Genomic DNA, 19,350 nt, shown 5'->3' on the forward strand with positions numbered 1-19,350 from the left:
AATTTCCTCAGTGGTGAATTTAGGAACTGAGGATGTCTCTTTCAGTTATACTTTAATTCATTTAGTCACCATTTTCACTTGTGAATTATCAGATAATCCACCAGTCATTACATGCATTCAGCTGTTTAATGAGTAGCTCATGTAAGCATGCAGGTGCCAGGTAGTTGCTGTTGATATCTGTGTTTTCCACTTGACTTCAGTTCACAGAAGTGAATTAGAAACTCACCAATATGAGGAAATGTAGGCATCAGAGAATTGTACCCTCTTACCCCAGCTCTCATGAATGTTCAAGATGCATAAATCACTGTATGTTTTTTTCTTCTGGAACAAATCAAATTGACTTTTGCTGCCTTAGTGGATGAATCCCAAATGTGTACAAGGAACTGTCAGGAAGGTTGTACATTATTCATGAGCCATCCCTAGCAGAAAAGAAGGCTGTGGGACATCATACATGAGGTGGTTGAAAGAAAATAAAGGAGTATTGCAAATATTCAGCTTTAATTTAAACAAGCATTCAGAAATGACTGCATGGTATTCAACCCCTAATAAACTTTCCAGATAAATCTGTCAAGTGGTGATTTTTGCTTTCTTCTTCATTAAATAATTTTAAAAACTGGATTTCAGCAGGAGTTAGTGAAACATTCAGATTTTATATTGTCAGAGGGTGTTTTGCTTTCAAAGTTGTGCTGGTTTTACCTTAAAAGCCCCCGAGGGGAGGGCACACTAAGTTTTTCTCCATGGGAACTTCCTCTGTGGATTGATGGGACCAATTGGAGGCTGGTTTAGTTGTTGACAGCCTGAGAAACCAATTGGAGAAGTCAGTTCGCTCTATGAATCGCATTCGAAGCAAGTAAACGTTGGGAAAGCTCTCTTGCATTCCCGGCCTCTCACAAGGTAACACTGTCCCGGCCTGGGCCAGGCAGAGGTGGGCTCGGGGGGCTGCCGGGCCCCGTTTTCAACCAGGAGCCCCGATAGCCAAAAGAAGCCGAGCCCATTGCTGGGATCCTCGCCCTTTTCCCGGTGTGTCCGTGGCTCGGGGGGCCCTGCCCTGCCCCGGCTCGGAGCAGCCCTGGGGTGGCCGAGCCCGCCCGGCCGCCCTCACGGGCTGGGGGGAGGCAGCCGGGCCCGGTTTGGGGAGCCCCCCAGGGCTTTGTGTGCTGGGCAGGGCACAGGGAGAACCCCCGGGCTGCGGCTGGAGCTGGGGGCGGGCAGCGCCGGGGGAAAGCCATGGAGCCACAGCCTCGGCACCCGTTTCTCCTCTGGCTGGACTTGGCAGTTTTCATCCGGCCTGCCCCTGGGCGGCCTGAGATCCTGACACAGCTCCAGCATGGCCTGGCCCTGCCCCTGCAACTTCTGTGTGAGATTTTAACTTTTTTTCCAATGCTTAGATAAGGTTTACAAACTTTAATCTTTTCTTGCGTGAAAGGAAGAAGAACAGAAAAAATACACCAAAGCCAGTAAAGTAAAAGCTAAGTTTCTAGATGGAAGATGAATGAAAAAACACCGTAAAGGTTGGCTGAAATATATTTTTGTAAGTTATAGGGGTAGACTGTACTACACGAAAACCTCCTTCAAACCATAAAAAAAGAGAGACATGGAAGGGTGGAGCAAAGTGGAAAGTGTTTAAAAAATCCTTTGCCCCAAGGGAAAAAGGGAGACCTCTGTTTCTGGGAGTAAAATATGAACAGAAAGAAGTAAGCTGAAAAGAGCTTTTGCCTTTAAGTAACTCATCCTTAAAAGTAATACCCCGTGACTTTTTTTACCATGGCCCACAGGCACAGTTTTAGGGAAACTGAAAGTGGAAAAAGTTTCATGATAGCAAATCCCAGGCGGCTGTTATTCATGGAAGAGTGGAGTCAAGAGAGAACTGGTTATTTCCTCTCTTGAGAAAAAAAAAATCCTTTCAGCTAAACAAAAAAAAACTCCCTAAAGTGAACTGAAAAGATCATTTAAGCAAGGAATTGACTGAAGTGTCTTTGTATATTGTTAAGATATAAAAAAGAGGAAAAAAGAAGTGGTCTGAAGATCTGCTCTAAATTTATTATTGTTTTTCTTTGTATTATTAATAAAGTTTTTCTTTGTCTCCTGTTAAATGTTAAGCCTGCTTTGCTTTTACTCCTATTTCACAACAAAAAGTAAATCTATTTAAAATTAACAAACGCAAACTATAAGAAAAGTGACGGAGATACCCTTGAAAGATTTTATCACTTTTGTAGAACACAGCAAAGCTTTTTTGCTTCTGGTTTGTTGTTTTGTGTTTCTTCTCTTTTCTTTATGGTGTAGTAATACACCATATTATACTTATAAAGAAGTACTTTATTTCCTTATTATATAAGGAGGTACTATACTTTTTAGTACTAGAAGCTCCTACCCCTGCAGCGCTTAATTATGCATTGGGAAATTGCTTCTGAGTAATGCTTTCAATGCTTGCTAGTTAGTAATGATTATGTATGCAGAAAGTCTAATGAATTGCAAGAATTCTGTGTAGCACCATTTACATATAGAAATGAAACAGTAAACAGGTTCTGCTTGACAGAAATATTCTCATTCAGTTTTTCTACTTAAAAATTTCCATGGCAGCTAAAACCTAGATTTCTTTCCTGGCTCAGAGCACACTTGCATTGTCTTGAATGAGCATTTTTTAAAAAATTCTGCATGTCATTTCCTATCTCATATGTCCTGGAGCTGTGTTATTAGGAGTGACTGTTTGCATTGCTCTGTGTTGCTCTGTGTGTGTGTCTGTGTGTGTGTGTATCCTCTATAATAAACACTGTTTGCTTTTCCATGCCAAGATGCTATATCCTGGAGAACGATACTGTTCAGTGTGACACAGATCTGTACAGGTCACTGCAAGCTTGGAAGGACCATAAACTTCATATTGACCATGAGGTTGGTGATGTTTTCAGTGTGTGTTTTTAGCTTTGTTTCCTGTGGGCTGATAGGATCATGCTGACTGTGTGTGTGTCTGCCTCTGGGTGTCTTTGTCCCTCCCTGGAACCTTTTGAACTTGCTGACTGATTTCAAAATAGACATTTCAGAAATAATAAAATTATTACAAGTTTGTGACAAGAAGATGCTGAGTGGAGGAGAGATCTGCAGCCGAAGGCACAGCTGAGAAATATCATAAGCCTGATGAGACAAAGAAGACTTAAAGCTGTCCCCATTCTGGGAAAAAAATAATCTGGATCTTTTTGCATCTTAGTAGCCCTGTTCTCCACTGGGGGACCTCTCAAAATACAGCCGGTCCGTATCAATAAGTCCAAGGAAAAGTGAGCTTCATTAGTTTTGGTACTTCTGGAATTAATTTCTTTCACTTGCTACTGCTTTTCCTAACCTTGCACTTTGGAATTGAATTTTTTTCATAGGACTGTGTATATGAAGAACCTGGAGGTAATTTGCCCTATGAAATTTGCCAGTAAAACTTTATCTGACATTTTTGTCATTAATATTCAATAATATAAGCTCAAACCCATAATGTGTATAGTGTATGAAAGAGGGTGTAAGGACCAGGTAAGGATGGAAGAAACGTCAAAGAGAGGCATAAAGGGTGGGCATCCTGTAATCTCTTAACAAATTACGTAAATTCACAGTAAATTTCTATGTAAGAACTTCTTGGACCTCTTTTATTGTAGAGATTGACACACAAGGCAGATACTAGTCTGCCAAGATTAAAAAAGGGCATTTTCAATATCACCATGGTCCTGTAATTGTTTTCTCTTCAGAAAATGTAGCCAATGTGGAGTGTCAAAGGGAATGAGAATCCACCTCTGTCCAGCTATATTCCTGATTTAGAGTCACAGGGCTGGATTCTTTGTCCATTTTCCTTGAACACACTGTCCTGTGTCTGCTTCAACAGTCACGAGCTTCTGCTACACCTGTGGTCACTGATGGCTAATGGTAGTTCTGCAGAGACTGTTGCTCACGTTTTAGATCACTTTGATTTTTCTGCTTTATAGAGCATTGAGGTAGAGGCGTGCAATATCCAAGTGGGAATGGGCCATGCTGTGTGTAAAGCCAGACTGAGCAAAAGCAGGAGTTTCATTTAGTGAAAAAAAGGCAGGTAAAAATAAACCCCGTGGGTGGCACACTTAACTCCTGATTGCTATCCCATGTGCCCAGACACTGCTAAAGCCTGCTATGCAAAGTGATGGGAACCTTGGTGCTCTGCTTTTCCAGAACCTCTGAAGATGGGATACCACATCGCTCCTGCCCCATCCCCTTCCCAGTGTCAGAACACACTGAAATTTAAGGACTTCATTTTCCTTTGAGCAGCCTTTCTCCCCTTGCAAATGTGCTGTGGAGTGCAAGAGGCACAATCCCACTGGATGCAGGAGTGCCAGTCTCCCTGCAGCTGCTTGTCCCCCCATTCTGCACCACATTCTGCTTCCAGTCAAGAACCAGAGCAGGCAAACTGAACCAGCTTCTTCCTACTGCCGTTTCCTGCAGGAAAGCTAAATAATTTGAAAATACTTGTTAGTGATGAGAGCTGCGGAAAGTAGTGAAGAGGAAGGTCTTGGTGACAGTAGCATGAGTTTGAGAAGGTTAGAATAGGACTAAATCATGCTGGTTTTTTCAACCTCTGTCTTTTGGGTTTTTTTGTTTTTTTTTTTTTTTAGATTGAAACTTTGCAAAATAAAATAAAGAACTTGAGGGAGGTGAGAGGTCATCTAAAGAAGAAGCGACCTGAAGAGTGTGATTGTAACAAGCTAAGGTATTTTTTTGTGTACTTCTCAGTAATTATTTGTAGTGTGCAACTGTAACTGATTCATGTCCTCACAGGAGAGATCAGGATCTGGTTTGTTGAGTGGTTGCCAGTTTACTATACAGCTAGGTACACATTTGGGGCAAGTTGGGCTGCTGCAGAAGTACAAGGCCCACCATCTGCCAGGCAGAAGTTTAACTGCGGAATCGAGCTCTTGCTCTGCAAATAAGCACAACAGAAAATCATCCAAAATCCAAAGGTAACCCAAATAGAATTTGTCCCTGAGAAAAGCTGTTCAGAAAGAGACCCAGGAACACCTTCTCCTGTTTGTGGTGATGACAGAGCCAGCTCTCAGGCTGCTGAGAGCCAGGTATCCCTGAGAGTACTGCATCCACAGTGGCAGAATGGCATAAGTATCACCAAAAAAAAGAAGGCTGTACCTGAATGGAGTCAAAACCACAAGGCAGCTGTGCTTTAGCTGTGGCTAAAGCATCTATTACCAAGTATACTCTGTGAGAGGGCGTGGATAAAACTTTTCTATCTCATTGGTGTCACACTGTCACATGCCCTTTTGAACATTCTGCTTAAAACCACAGAGATGCAACATACTCTACAGATCCACTGTTTGGAATTGTTGTGGATTGTAGATGTGGCCATTGTGGATCCTGCAACATAGTTTCAGCAGCGGATCCACTAAAACATGGAGATCATAAATTTCTTGGGTTATGGGAGCCCATGTCAAAAACTGCTTAAGATGTATCATTCTAGATGGTAAATAGACAGAAAGTTTATATTGGTTTATAATCCACTGCTTTCAAAACTGATTAACTGAGTTTACATAAACTGAGTTTACTTAATATGTACTGTAAAGATTAAGTTATTTTTGGTCAATGTTTTACAGAAAATGTAAAAAAGTTATTTTTCAGACTGATCTAGGGTACACTTATATTTGTGCATAGTATTTATTAAGATGACTAATCTCATTGAAATCTAAGAATTTAATCATCTGAGTTACATAGTTAACATGAGTTACTGGTCAAGTGTTTGTGCTGCAATTGCTTTGATTTAGAATTAGTTTATGAAATGCCCAGCATCGGTGCAAAATTTAAAAATCGACTGAAGAAGGTAGTTCTTTAATAATCTTACTTTGTTAATTTGTTATACCAATTAAATTTATGAAAGCTCCCAAAAGTATTAAGAATTTAAGATTTGTTTTGAAGGGGGACAGTTGTCTTGATGTTGTTCACCAGCAATGCTGTTTTTATTTTCCAGTTACCATTCAAAACACAAGAGCAAACTGAGACACAAAGGATCCACTCTTCATCCTTTCAAGTAAGTGAAGAGAGAGGATGTGCAAAACGGAATATTAATATTTGGTCTGTACACACCAGTTACACACTGGCAGTAGGCAATAGTAGTAGTATTCCATTTATCCTGTATTAAAAAGCATAAACACAGAGACACCTGGGCAAGGAACTAAGCCCATATCAAAATGCTTGTAAATTCTAAGATAAGATCTCTGCTTTTGAAAAAAGCACATGGCAAACCTCGGGCTTACAAGCCCCTTTGGCTGCTTTTTTTCCCCAGTGCTATTGAACTGCAGAATCATCTCCATTTGTATGAAATAACATTTAATTTAAAAATGTGAATTCTTTTCCTCTGAGCAGCTTATTAGCTACTTTGGGGTGTTTTAGGTATGTTCAAGTCTAACAGAATTTTCATGACTGTAACGTTTCATGTGTTCAGGAAAGCCCTGCAGGAGAAAGACAGGCTGTGGCTGCTGCGAGAGCAGAGACGGAAGAAGAAACTGCGCAAATTGCTTAAGAGAATTAAAAATAATGACACATGCAGCATGCCTGGTCTGACTTGCTTCACCCACGACAACCAGCACTGGCAAACTGCTCCCCTGTGGACATGTAAGAATACTGTAAATCAATGAATAGATGGGGAAATTTTGGCTAGACTGGGCTGGGATGCTGGGTTGCTAGTAGTTACTGGTTTTATTAGCTCTGTAACCAAAGCCATACAGTCTTCTCTATAGTAAATAATCTCTGTTTCAGTCTTTGCCTCCTTGCACGAAAGGCAAGGAGGTAAAACCAACTGCAAATAAGCTACAGATATTGAATACTGTACACTGATCTGCAAGGTTTCTCACCATCTGGAATGTTTCACTACCAGATAAAGCAACTAGACAAGATGTTACTGTAATTAGTCATGTCATGTGGGTTAGGTACGCACAGAACAAGGAGCTGATTGCTGGGAGGCATTCTCTGCTTTAGAGCTCAGGAGTGAGAATGAGAGTAACTGTCTGAATAACGTAATACCATAAGCAGAAAGTAATGAGCAGTGCTAAAGACAGAAGCATGTATCTTATGTCTTTATAACTCTTCAATTTGCAGTGGGCCCTTTCTGTGCCTGTACCAGTGCCAACAACAACACATACTGGTGTTTGAGGACAATCAATGAGACCCACAACTTCCTGTTCTGTGAATTTGCTACTGGATTTTTGGAGTATTTTGATCTCAATACTGATCCATATCAGGTATCTGATCGTAGACCTTGAGATCACAGCTCAAGAAATACATCATTGTTACCTATCAACGATAAATTGAAATCACGCAGTATTGCTGCAGGATGTAGTTAAGGCCTGTGTCATTTGAGCTAGTATAACATAGCTCTTTCCTGTTACAAATAACCCACCTGTATACCGAAAGTTACCAAATTACAGAGCAATAGTTACTAACAAGAACCCCCTTTTTATTGCAGCTAATTAATGCAGTGAATACACTTGACAGAGATGTTCTTAATCAACTGCATGTCCAGCTCATGGAACTCAGAAGTTGCAGAGGCTACAAGCAGTGCAATCCAAGAACTAGGAACATGGATCTTGGTAAGTTCCTCTTCCATTGCACTCACAGACTCCCCAAAGAACCCCAAAGGACTCCTTACCTTTATGAGACTTGAATCAATCAAAAGGATTTCAGGAGTTGCTTATGCTAGTAATGTCCTGCTGAGGGTGTTGGCTGCATTCTCAGATTTTTCAATACAAACATGTTCAGTGTGTATTATGTCATGTTTTTAAGATGAAGAATGACCCTTAGCATAGTGGTAATTATTGCTGAGATGCAGAAGATGAGGAAGGAACAATACTGGTGAAAGAGGGAGAGAATACCCCAATAGCAACTATGAAGCTCACAGGTCAGTTCAAGTTGGGACTTCTGCTCCAAACTTCTGCTCTGTGCAGGATCGGATGTGAGGGCATACTAGGTCACTCAAGGCATCAGGAAGTTTGTTAAAATCTTGAGTCCTTAGTTTTTAAATTGTGATTTACCTCATACAGATAATTATTAGTAACACTGTTAATTTCTCTTCACCTAGGACTTAAAGATGGAAGCTACGAGCAGTACAGGTACATTTTAAAAAACCCCTTACATTATTATTCTTAAGTACTACAAGTACTACCTTCATGCTGAAAGAGCCGAGTGTGGGATTGGGAACCACATGGAAAGGCCTGGCCTAAAAGGGCATTTGAAAGACCTTTCCACTCGGCTCACTTTCAAATATTGGAGCTGCTTGTTCTGATCTTAGAAGTCAAAATTCTGGTTGAGTTCTTCTTTCTCATCTTTCAGATTGTGGTGCTAGTTGCTTTCTTGGTGATGGTTAACTTTTTTCTCCTTTTGCTGCTTGAAAATTAGGCAGTTTCAGCGTCGAAAATGGCCAGATGTGAAGAGACCATCATCTGCCAAGTCACTGTGAGTTGGGAGCAATTCACCAAAAGCATTAGCTTTTACTGAGCTTTTCCTTTCTCTTTTTGCATGCATCACATTTTTTAACATCATAATCTATTCTCACAGAATTCTTAGGAAGAAAAGTCCTCTATATTATGCAAGAAATACGATACTGCCATCATTACTGGCAATTATTTCTGCACAAAACCTCTTTGTACATGTTTTTTGGGAATCTTGGAGCATTAACATCAAGGCAATTTCAAACAAGTAAAGGTAGATGCTCAGTTAAGAAACCAGTTATGGTCAATTGCCAGTAAAAATTAAAGACCAGTACACTGGTTTTGTCTAAATTTGAATTAGTAGCAGCTACCTAGTGGTTTTTCACACAATCCAGAAAGAACAAAACTGACTGTAATTTCTCATGAGTAGTGAGGCAGCATCATGTATTTTCTTGCTCTTCATTCAACTACAGCCTTGTGCTGTGAGAAGAAAAAGGAGTTTAAAACAGAAAGTAGACTACAAGACAGATTTATGTCTAGAACTTCTTTTTTCTTGCTGAGCTGCCCCTTAAAACTTGATGATGATCTGGCAGTTCTCAGACAGTTTGGGGACCTGCCAGAGCTCAAAGGTGTGGTACAAATTTAAGTATATCAGAAAGTTAACATTGCCTGTTACTGTCTCTGAACCTCCCCTTAAAAAGAAGGCAGAGACTTCATTAAAAATCATGAAGTGCTCTCAAACTGTGCAGAGGCAAACACAGGTACAAGTCCCTTCCTGGGCACAGTCTGGTCATCTTGCCAAAGAGGAGTTGCTCATATAATGCAGTGGTTTTATTTCTAATTGAAGAGATCTAAGACTGGCTTTAGAACCAAAATGAAGGTTGGATTAACAAGCTTGAATATATATATATATATATATATATATATATATATATATATAGATTGAAGTTTCAAACACTGCTGGATTATTCTGTCATACACCTGCTATGCTTTTATTGGTGTTTCCATTGCTTTTTACTGCATGGAACCATTAAAAATACCTTTCTTACTACTTTCAACTAGAATGTTATACACTAAACTGCATTTGTTTTATTTTAAAGAGGACAACTGTGGGAAGGCTGGGAGGGCTAATCTCCCCCAGCTGCTGCACCTCCATGAGGATACAAATGGGCCAGGACTTGAATCCATGTAGAGACTAAATGAATTGTAACATGCACCTGAAGGACTGGATAAACTTTGAGGCTGAAACAGATAGAATGTTTGCATTTCTGAGTGAGCTGAATAGAAGCAGTGAAATTATGGGAAATACTGCCAGAAATACAGGTCTCTGAAATCCACTGTTGTACCTGCTTTTTTGCTTTGTATTATACCTCACCTGCTTCAAAAGGCATTTTACTTCAAGAAGACACAACTAACACTGATTCAGGAATTGACAGAGGAGGAAACCCAGCCACATCCCAAAGAGGACTGCCACTGCAGCAGTGTTTACACAGACAGTTGAAGGGACCTTAAAACAATTTCCAGTTTACCTGTGTCTTTAGTTGTCATGAGAAGAACTTTAAAGCCAAGTACAATTCTAAAGCAAGATTCAGAAAACAAGGATGCTTTTGCTTATCACTGGGGTAAAGGTAATGGTTGAAAAGAACTTTGAAAAGATTCAGGAACTGAAGTCAGCAGCACCAAGTGTTTGCAACACCATGGAATTTCTTCAATTTCCTCTGAGGATACAATTTAGTTCCACATCTACTTGTTCATCATATTGTCATCTCTATGAAGATTAGAGAAAATCTTGACTAACAGGATGCCAGATTTTTGGAGGGGTTGTATAAATATTGAGCAGTGTACTGTTTGAAAATAAATTCCTTCAGGCTGTGAAGAATTTTGTTAATAAAAAAGAGTGTAACGCCCACACACTATTTCTCAAAATGCTAAGTCAGAATTTATTAATTTTCAAAGGTACTGAAAAATTTCAGTAAATGTACATCTTAGATTTTAACAAAATCAGATTTGTATTAAGGTTTTTTATGTGGTAATATTATACTGTATGTTCAAAACCAGAACAGTTTGAGAAAGCAGCATTTGCTTAGCAGTGTAACTTTTACACTTATTTTTAAAAACGTCAGCTCTGAGAGTTCAGTACTTTTAGTCAATAATCTAGTTATACTTTAGTCTGCAAAAAAGTAAATGTTCGGAATGACAGTTACTGTTCAAAGACTTTCACAGGGAAAAACAACCTATAATTTTACTAAGGAAGCACAGTGTACAGAATTATTTGAATAGTTTCATAAGAACATTATTACATACGTTCTAGTACAGGCGCTAGTGGTGAGATTTGTATTTATCATGTTTCATGTTACTTTGCTACCTGTGTTTAAAGGCAAATGCCTGAGGAGCTCATGGGACAGACTCAACCAACTGTGGCCTTCACTCCTAACAAAGAGGTTTTTTTCTTTTTTTGTTTTGTTTTTTTCCCCCCCAAAATGCAGACAATTTGTCCGTGTAGCAATACAGTGTGAAAATACAACATGGAAATTATTTTGAAACCTTGCCTGGTTCTGCAGTTAGGAAAATCAAGTGGAATTATATCCAGGTATGTAGATCCCTGGTACCACAAACCCTAGTTAAAAAATGGATTTGAATCTAAGAATGAGGAAAAAAAAAATCCTGCTCAAAAAGCAGAGGTGGATTCTTTGTATATGCTAAGTAAGATTGGACTTATTTGTATCACATGTGGCAAGTCAAATATATTACCCCAAACTTTTTTGCAAGCTTTTTGTAATTATGGAAGTAAAATCTGAATGTCTGTCTTAATCTAGCCATGTACTTTCATTATAACATGTTAAAAATTTCATGGATTATCAGAAAAATCTACTAGATGATGAGATCCTGGCTTCATAGAAGTAAGTAAAAAAATAAAGTTCCCCAAAACCCTCACATTTTTGCTGCTTTCCAGAGAAAAGTTTTAGCTATCTGCCATTCCCAGGGTGCATGCAGAAAGAATATGAGGTTAGATTTTTAAAAAATTTGCACACCCTTATGTGTTTAGGCTGTAGTCTCTGGCAAGGTGAGGCTGTGACTGTATCAATCCTGCAGGGCCAGTGTTACTGCACCTGTTACTTTTCAGACAGAATGTTGAAAAGTTATCTTGTCCCTTTATAGAAAATACTGAGCTGTGAGACTTGTATGTGACCTAAGAAACAGCTGGTATTTAATGAAAGGTATGTTGTTGCCAAGTTTGGGGAAAGATAGCACCTCTTCTCCTTTCAGCTCTTCTAGAGCTTGCTATTTAAGTTGAGAAAGACAAATTCTAGCTGGTGTCAGTGCTAAATGTGTGTCTCATAAGTGAAAGGTCTCAGTTGTTACTCCTTAAGCTTTTACAGCCAGCTAGGATAAAATGTAAATTCATTCTTTATACAGTTTTCATCAGTGATAGGAGGATTTTTTTTTCTGACCTTTACTGGATAATCAGCCTTAAAGTATTTGCTCACACAGTGTGACCAAGTTCTGATTTTAAATAGAAACCTTTATTTACATTATTATTAACATCTAAACACAAAAACCAGAAGGGCAGCAACACCTTACAACCAATGCTTTTATAAATCAGTCCCCTTGCTTTCTCTGTTTTGCAAAATAAAGGTACAGATATTTCAAGCAATACTTAAAATGTAAACTAAACTTAGATGCAGTTTTCAATACCGTATGCCTTCTCCTGAGAATTTTTTAAAATATTGCTTTCAGAATTACATGGCTTCACACTTACTGTATCATTCTGTCATCTGGTGTCTGCACATAAATTCTATAATAAAAGGTGTGCTAAGTGGTGCAACATTCAAGTAAGTTTTGTCTTGTGACAGAAACGTGGTCTGAATTTCTCACTTTAGAAGCAGTACTTTAGGCCAGGGAAAAAGTATATGACGCACGAGTTTACTAAACACAAGGTTTCTGTGATCAAAAATTAACAGAAACATTGCAAAACAACAGTTGTTTGTGCAGCAGTGATAAGAGGTTGCTGTACTAGCTAATTCATGTCTTACTGCTGAATAACGTTTCATGGGTTTTATTTTTAAAAAACATTCAGAAAAATCTACTGCTATAGGACCAAAGCAAAATTGATGGTGGTAACTAAATGTCAACAGATTGTAAACTAGATGTACTATTTAGTGCTGCCATGAAAGATGCCATCACTGAATTTTAAAAATGTCCCCTGCCCTTCATCAAGTTTAAAATAAAAATCTTTTCATTCAGAAAACAAAGTAGGTACTGGAAAGCTCCAACATTCTGAACAGATGAGAAAAGGATGAACCTTTATAATGTCAGGTAAGATACCAGTTAGACATAGCTGTATAAACAGAATTACTAATTAAAAAAAAAAATTGTACTGCAAGATGTCTATAGCAGTATATAGTCTAAGAACTCACCTAATGAAAGCAACCGGTGTTTGTAGTTTCCATCAGTATAATGAACAAGTACAAAATAGAAATACTGTTCTACTCTGATTTGATACAAAAAGCAAGGGATTGTTGCCTTTCACTCTCAGTAAATAGCACTTAATGAATAGATATGTTCCAAGAAATGAAAAAATGAACGTTCCTCAGGTTCTTAGAAGTTTTGCATTATAAACACACATTAATTGGACTGAAAATTTCAAATAAATGCTGTGATAATCTATATACTGAGTACTAGTGGAAGAGACAGGGTTCCACAAAATAGATCAATGGGCTCTACATTCCCTTTGAAACAAAGCTGGCTAGATGCTAAGGATGAATTTTTGAGAATATTTATATTGAAAGTTATTTCTATTAAAATGGAAGATCACTGACTACTTTGAACAATAAAGCCCCCTCTTGCTAACAGTACCAAGAATAAGCAAAAAGAAACACAGATTAGGGGTTTTTTTTGTTTTCTTTTACTTATTTGGGAGAAATCAGTTTTCCATTACACAATGAACAACAGAACAGAAGCACCACACATCTTAAACATTTCTGCGTCATACCCTATGAAAATTTAGCGGTTTAATTCCTTGTAACTGCAAAAAGTGCAAAGGGATCTTAATTTCAAATACCCAGAATGGAGGGGGAAATACAACCCCATGCTACCAGCAAATAATATGTAACCAGACTTAAATACTGCTATGACAGAAATCTGCCTAGGAAATACATTCGTTACTATTAGTATAGTCCAATGAAGTGTAGACATTTGGTTAAAGTGTGGCTTAATATCCTTAAAGATTTCTGGATGTTATATAACAACAAATATTTTGCAATAGACAAGCATTTTCAAAGAACATTTAGAATTCATTAAAATTAACCAGAAAGACTCAATCCAGATTAATCAACTGAAAAGGCAACCTATTACAGACAGACATGTCTGTCCTGACAAGCTGTAATATATTACACTGCAGGGCCTTCATGTCAAATTGCCTTATGTAAAAAGAAATGTGACAAAAGTGCTCACAGGTGGAGAAAGTATTGAACAACTGGTCTTTATTTTTATAAAAAGCTCTGTGTTAAAGATGTAAAAATAAATGAAGTGTTGAAGACCAAAGAAGAGAAATATGTGGGCCAAAGTTACCCAGCTTCAAAGTCCTTAAATTTATTTAAAAAAACAATTCCATTTGGACCTCAACTACACTCCGTTTCCAGAAATCAATTTTGTTAAATATTTAGCTTCACAAACTCTGCAAAAATGAGTTAGTGACTACAAAAGTCAGATATATAATACATTAAAGATATTTACAAAATTTATTCACAAAAAAAGACTGCAAAATTCTGATTCTGACTGCACTGTCTTGCCTTGAGTTTTCTGAAGTTATTTTCAAAAAAGGATCAAAGATTATTGCTCTAATTTCCATACACAGAAAACATTACATTATGCAGTCTTTTCAAATAATTCTTAAAAGATTGTATTTGAGAAGGAACATGAGTACACCCTGCCTTCATATTAAGTCCTTATCAAAGACATTGCATTAATCCATTACATAGTCTCCTATAAAGTGCACTCAGCTGCACAGCATTATGTAAATATTAGTCACAATTGTGTTTAAATAATTGTTTATCCTCTCTTTTTAACCCGTGGCTTCAACAGACAGGATTTTTGATGAGCTCGTGCCAATTGATTTTGCACTGCTACTTTCCTTGGGAAATCCCTAACTCTTGGGGTAGAGACTAAAAGCAGCATTTATATTCAGGAATTCATATAAAAGAATCAAGGCTAAGAACTACATTCTCCGTCAGATACTATTATTAGAGAAATTAGGAAATTCTTACCACTGTCACTTCTTGTGTCACTGGCACTTTTGTCTGCCTGGGCTAAAGGGCTTTGGATAGCTACAGTAAACAGATAAGGTATACCAGGAGTCTACCCATCAAATTATTAGAATGGCACTATCACACTCACATTCCTAGAATAAGAGTGCCAAAAATATTAATGACCTTTTTTTGTACCCCACATCATACAGTTAATACATAGGCTGCTTCTACTAAAATGTATTTTTGTTCGGTAGGGGTTTTTTGGTTTGTTTTCCTCTGAATGAGGAAATTTATCACTGGTTTCTGTAAGCCCAGTATGACTTGCCATGAAGAATGTGTCACTTTCTAACATTAGTGCATTCAGCCTTGTTTGAAGATGTGGTTCTAGATGTCAGCAGTATTTCTGTTAAAGAAAAGATACTTTCATCAGAGAAGACATCTTTGCTGGAAGAAATGGTTCTTGTACTGCATTTGCCAGAAAGAACTACTGACAATCAATGCCTAGAAGCAGAAGAATAGCTTTCTAGTGCTCCACTTTGAAAATAAATTTCGAGAGAATAAATGCTGACCTAGAATTTCCTAAATACACTATTTGGGTATCTTTATGTCATGAAGATTTGGAAAATCTGACATTTCACCTTTATATTCTCATCTTTATAAAAGGCATTTGTTGCATTAAAGTCCTCCAAAACTATACTTATCTCCTAGAAGTCATCATTATTCTGACTGCTTCCTCAGGTATGCTGGACAAAATTTCATGAGGTACTTTTTACTTGAACAGATTTAGCTTATGTCAGTATTATGCTGCTCATTCTAGGTATTTTGTGGAAAGATTCTAGCAAAGTTTACAAAAATGTTGTGTTTCAGCTTTCTTTTCAGTGCCTGTTACTAGCATTTTCACCTTACATAAGGGGTCTAAATTTTCTGTAGTTTCTAGCTATGCATACACTAGTTATTCTAAGGTATTCTAAGGGCAAGTATCATTGTCAGTGTCTGCCAGAAGGATACTGCACTATCAGGATTCTTAGCCTGACTCGTAAGAGCTATTAAATATAATTTTCAACATTTGCTGCAGGTGCATTTCACAATGTCCACAGGGTTGTTTTTTTTTTTTTTTCCCCCCTGGGGTTTCTCCAGGTTCAGAAGTATTTAATCATTCTTTGTGCAGTTTAAGGCTTGATCCTACCCATGATGCTTCAAAGTCAACAGCTAATCCCAGCACACACCTTGGGTTCATTGTGAATTTTCTTATGTATCATCAAAAAGAAAGTTATCTCTTAGGACATAAAATTAATAGGCCCAAATAGGCCCACAGATGCAAATACAAACAGGATAACTGAGAACAGGATTGTGCAAGTGGAATGGATGCCAGCAGACTGTACACAATAGGTAAAGAGACAGAAAATCTTTTCATCAGTCTTGATGTACAACTTACCTGGTCTGGACCCATAGGCAGTCCTGACATAGGCATGGTATTAATACTCAGCTGTCCCATATGGCCACTGCTGCCATTCATGTGCATCATACTGTATGCTGCTGGGCTACTTTGATGGCTGAACTGCTGCTGGGGAAAAGAACTGAAGTACAAAAGCACAAATAAAATTACCTTCCAGGAAGTTCACACAATGATGTATTGCCTTCTCTACACCAGCTGTCAACACATGAAAAATAAAACTTTCACATTTACCTATTTTCACCTAATATCTGTTTAACGTGGAAACTCCTCTCCCAAAAGGAATTTGAGTTTTTAGAAGTGCACAGTTGTATGTATAAGCCTTATATAACCTTTGTGGAGGCTACTATTTACAGCTGAATCATCCACTGTAATGCTATTTGGTATTTTGTGTTTCCCCACCCCCTCCCCCACGTTATTTTTTCTTTAAATATTAAGTCAATATTTAAAGACTGAATGTTGCTTCTGGTTACAAAGATTGTAGAAGTCCAATATGAATCAATGAAGATAAGCATAAAATACACTTAATCATTTTATTTCCTAAACCAGAGCAGGATGAAGGACAACACAGACACTAGACAGTTTTTTCACCCTGTAAATCCTTTTCCTGTTACATGCTATTTAATATAGTTTCTACTTCCATCAGAAATGAAATACACTTTTTGAGAAACAGGTTGTAATCCTAATCTTGAAGTTCACCTATTTCTGGGCATGCTTCCTGAGGGCCAACCCTTCATCTCTGAGGACTGGTACATTGTTGCTGACTGAGGATGCTGCAGTATGGGGTTCTGGGAAGGTCCAATTCTTGATGGTATCATTGAACTGGGAGGGCTTGATACTCTACTAAATGTAGGATCAGGTTGCTGGCTTATTCCTTAAAATAAAACAAAGGAGACATACAATATGCTTCAGTTATCATCACCTAGTACTTCTAGTTTATCTTTTTGCAGTGATTGGAAGGGGAAAAGTAATCCTTTTTTGTAGCATTATATTCCATTTTTCAGAATGATTGATATTTAGGTAGTTTAGATTAATAAAAAAAGGGAAAATTAGACAAATGAAAGAAAAAAGCTAAACACATTAGTACTAGTACCATAATTAGGTGAATAGGGGAATTGCTGTGAAGGAACTTGAGCCATTGGAGGGCCTGTCAAAGCACTATCCATGCTTCCTGAGGCTGTCACATTTGGTGGTGGACTGAAGGTCTGAGGTTGCTGTTGCTGCTGCATCATCATTGCCATCCTCTGTTGTCTAAAATGGTGACTTATTAGTTCCCTGTTACGCTGAGCCACCATTTGAGCATTCAGAAAACCTTGCTGCTATCCCCCGAAGAGAAGAAAAATCAGATCAGAAGATATTTTTACAAACAAAATCATGTCAGAGTCAATCAAACTCATTCCTAAGACCCTGCAACTCAAGGAAAACCCACTGGCAGTACAAAAAATAATCATCAAAATATTAAGACAAAAGTTTTCATTAAATTATCATTAGTGCTAAACAAATGATGGTATTTTACATGGAAAAACTTGGCATACTGAATTGATAGCATGACCTAATGAATAAATCCCCCTGCCAATCACAAGAAGGTAAAGGTAAGGGAGGTAAAAAAAAAAAAACCCTTTTAAAAAAATTGTATGGAGGAACAAAACCAAAGAGGAATGCTGTATGGCCATGAAAGGAGGTTGAAATTCTAAACAGATGGCTACTGTGATATGTACTTACCTGGGAGCCCATCTGTGGCTGCATAACAGGCCTCATCACAGAGCTAGTACCACTGATGGGATTTTCCATTCTTATTTCAAGCATTTGACGAGTCTGATTCATAAACTTGGAAAAAGATATTTTAGCACTATTAGCTTGAAAATAACAGGATCTGAACAAAGTAATGGCAACTCTTGCAAAAATACTTTCTTTACAGACCTCTTGAATCCATAAAGTGCAACGGCTAATTTTTGCCTTGTCTGATGTACCTGAAGAACCAAACTATTTGTTTAAACAGCTCAAACACACAAAAAGAAAAACGCTTTAAACAGTGCAACATTAACTGGCTTTGGTTTTTTATTTCCCTTGAAATTAGCACTCTTCAGCAGTAAAGAACAGACGATCTACTTGTTTCAGACAATTAGTGTCACAGAAAATCAAGAGGAAACACAGTATTTCCTAACATTGCCATTCTACATGCGGAGAAGAAAGGGTTGAAAAATGGAAGATTGGCAAGGAGAGAAAAAAGAAGTTGGTTTTAGAATTGTTTTCTGTCAAGGACCAACCATGCCCGTGGGAGATGTCAGAAAATTACCCTGGCTGAGAAAGTTCAGGTATTTATGGTCGCTCTGGGATGCTGTCTGTCTACAGAGAAGAAATAGAATATTCTTACAAAAGACAGCAGGATGTTGTTAAAGAATTTTAAAAGCCTTTCCCATAAATTTGGGCCTCTTTGAAAAGGTGGGGGAGGGGAGACAGGAGGTTTGGAGATGTGAAACTACAGCCTGATGAAGGACTGTGCATGCTCCAGGCCCTTGTGATGGAATGCAGGACTCAAGCCTGGGTGCTTTTTGCCCTCACTAAAATGAGCTTAGCAGTGTGTGTCTCTGTTTTTTGGAATCCAAGACAATGGAATAAATCTACCCTTTGCACTTCAGCTGTGTGTTGTTGCTTTGGTGTCACCTGCATGTATTCTGTTCACACACCATGTCACACAGCAGTAGTTCAGTTTTCCTGCTTTAATTAGTACACTGTATTTAATACCAAGCCTGCATTTTCACATGGGGAATTCAATGCTGAAATCATGCATCAATTTTTAAGCAGCGTTTTAAACCTAGTGTTAAGATCTATGTGGTTGTATCTATTCTCTCACCTTTCAGCTGAAGAAAATACCTAAAATGACATCAAATCACTAAATGGAAAGCAAACCCATATATTGATAAGCCCAAATGATCAGTTAGAAAACACAGTGAGAAAGAAGTAACACCTGAGTTACAGAAGAAATACAGCTCTGATTTAATGCTGTGAGGGTCCGAAAAAATACTGAACAGGGTTAAAGAGATCATGCAGAGTTACATTGTACAAGAGCACTGTTTTCACCAGCAGTCCTTTCCTGTGCTGCATGAACCAAGCCAATCTGTAGCTAACAAAGAGAGGCTAACAAAGAGAGGCTAACAAAGGAGAAACACTTGTTCTACTAAGTGCTCTTCCACTCCTACAGCCATCAGGCAATTCAACG

The 19,350-nt window shown here is 38.2% G+C and overlaps 2 protein-coding genes across 12 annotated transcripts in view; one reads left to right on the top strand and one right to left on the bottom strand.

Annotated features, from left to right (window-relative positions):
* Nucleotides 1–9,685, top strand: part of SULF2 (sulfatase 2) — a 49,728-nt gene extending 40,043 nt beyond the window's left edge. Inside the window, exons 12-21 of one of the 5 annotated variants that reach the window (XM_062505052.1) lie at nucleotides 2,337–2,339; nucleotides 2,793–2,889; nucleotides 4,617–4,711; nucleotides 5,975–6,034; nucleotides 6,449–6,618; nucleotides 7,102–7,244; nucleotides 7,469–7,592; nucleotides 8,081–8,111; nucleotides 8,398–8,454; nucleotides 9,530–9,685. In XM_062505052.1, coding sequence (XP_062361036.1) covers nucleotides 2,337–2,339; nucleotides 2,793–2,889; nucleotides 4,617–4,711; nucleotides 5,975–6,034; nucleotides 6,449–6,618; nucleotides 7,102–7,244; nucleotides 7,469–7,592; nucleotides 8,081–8,111; nucleotides 8,398–8,454; nucleotides 9,530–9,560 — 811 coding nt within the window. In that variant the 3' untranslated portion in view covers nucleotides 9,561–9,685. The remainder of the gene's footprint in view (nucleotides 1–2,336; nucleotides 2,340–2,792; nucleotides 2,890–4,616; nucleotides 4,712–5,974; nucleotides 6,035–6,448; nucleotides 6,619–7,101; nucleotides 7,245–7,468; nucleotides 7,593–8,080; nucleotides 8,112–8,397; nucleotides 8,455–9,529) is intronic. The other 4 variants (XM_062505054.1, XM_062505050.1, XM_062505051.1 and 1 more) reach the window with 4 other exon arrangements.
* A 1,622-nt stretch (nucleotides 9,686–11,307) lies between these two features.
* NCOA3 (nuclear receptor coactivator 3) overlaps nucleotides 11,308–19,350 on the bottom strand; it is a 54,225-nt gene continuing 46,182 nt past the window's right edge. For 2 of the 7 annotated variants that reach the window (XM_062505045.1, XM_062505043.1), the window contains 4 exons: nucleotides 17,853–17,957; nucleotides 17,224–17,449; nucleotides 16,830–17,004; nucleotides 15,278–16,254 (listed from right to left, as the gene is read on the bottom strand). In XM_062505045.1, the coding sequence (XP_062361029.1) occupies nucleotides 15,948–16,254; nucleotides 16,830–17,004; nucleotides 17,224–17,449; nucleotides 17,853–17,957 (813 nt within the window). In that variant the 3' untranslated portion in view covers nucleotides 15,278–15,947. Of the gene's footprint in view, nucleotides 15,081–15,277; nucleotides 16,255–16,522; nucleotides 17,005–17,223; nucleotides 17,450–17,852; nucleotides 17,958–19,350 lie in introns of those variants that run through there. The other 5 variants (XM_062505046.1, XR_009933775.1, XM_062505044.1 and 2 more) reach the window with 5 other exon arrangements.

This window comes from Cinclus cinclus, chromosome 18 (assembly GCF_963662255.1).
Source record: "Cinclus cinclus chromosome 18, bCinCin1.1, whole genome shotgun sequence".
Taxonomy (NCBI): Eukaryota; Metazoa; Chordata; class Aves; order Passeriformes; family Cinclidae; genus Cinclus; species Cinclus cinclus.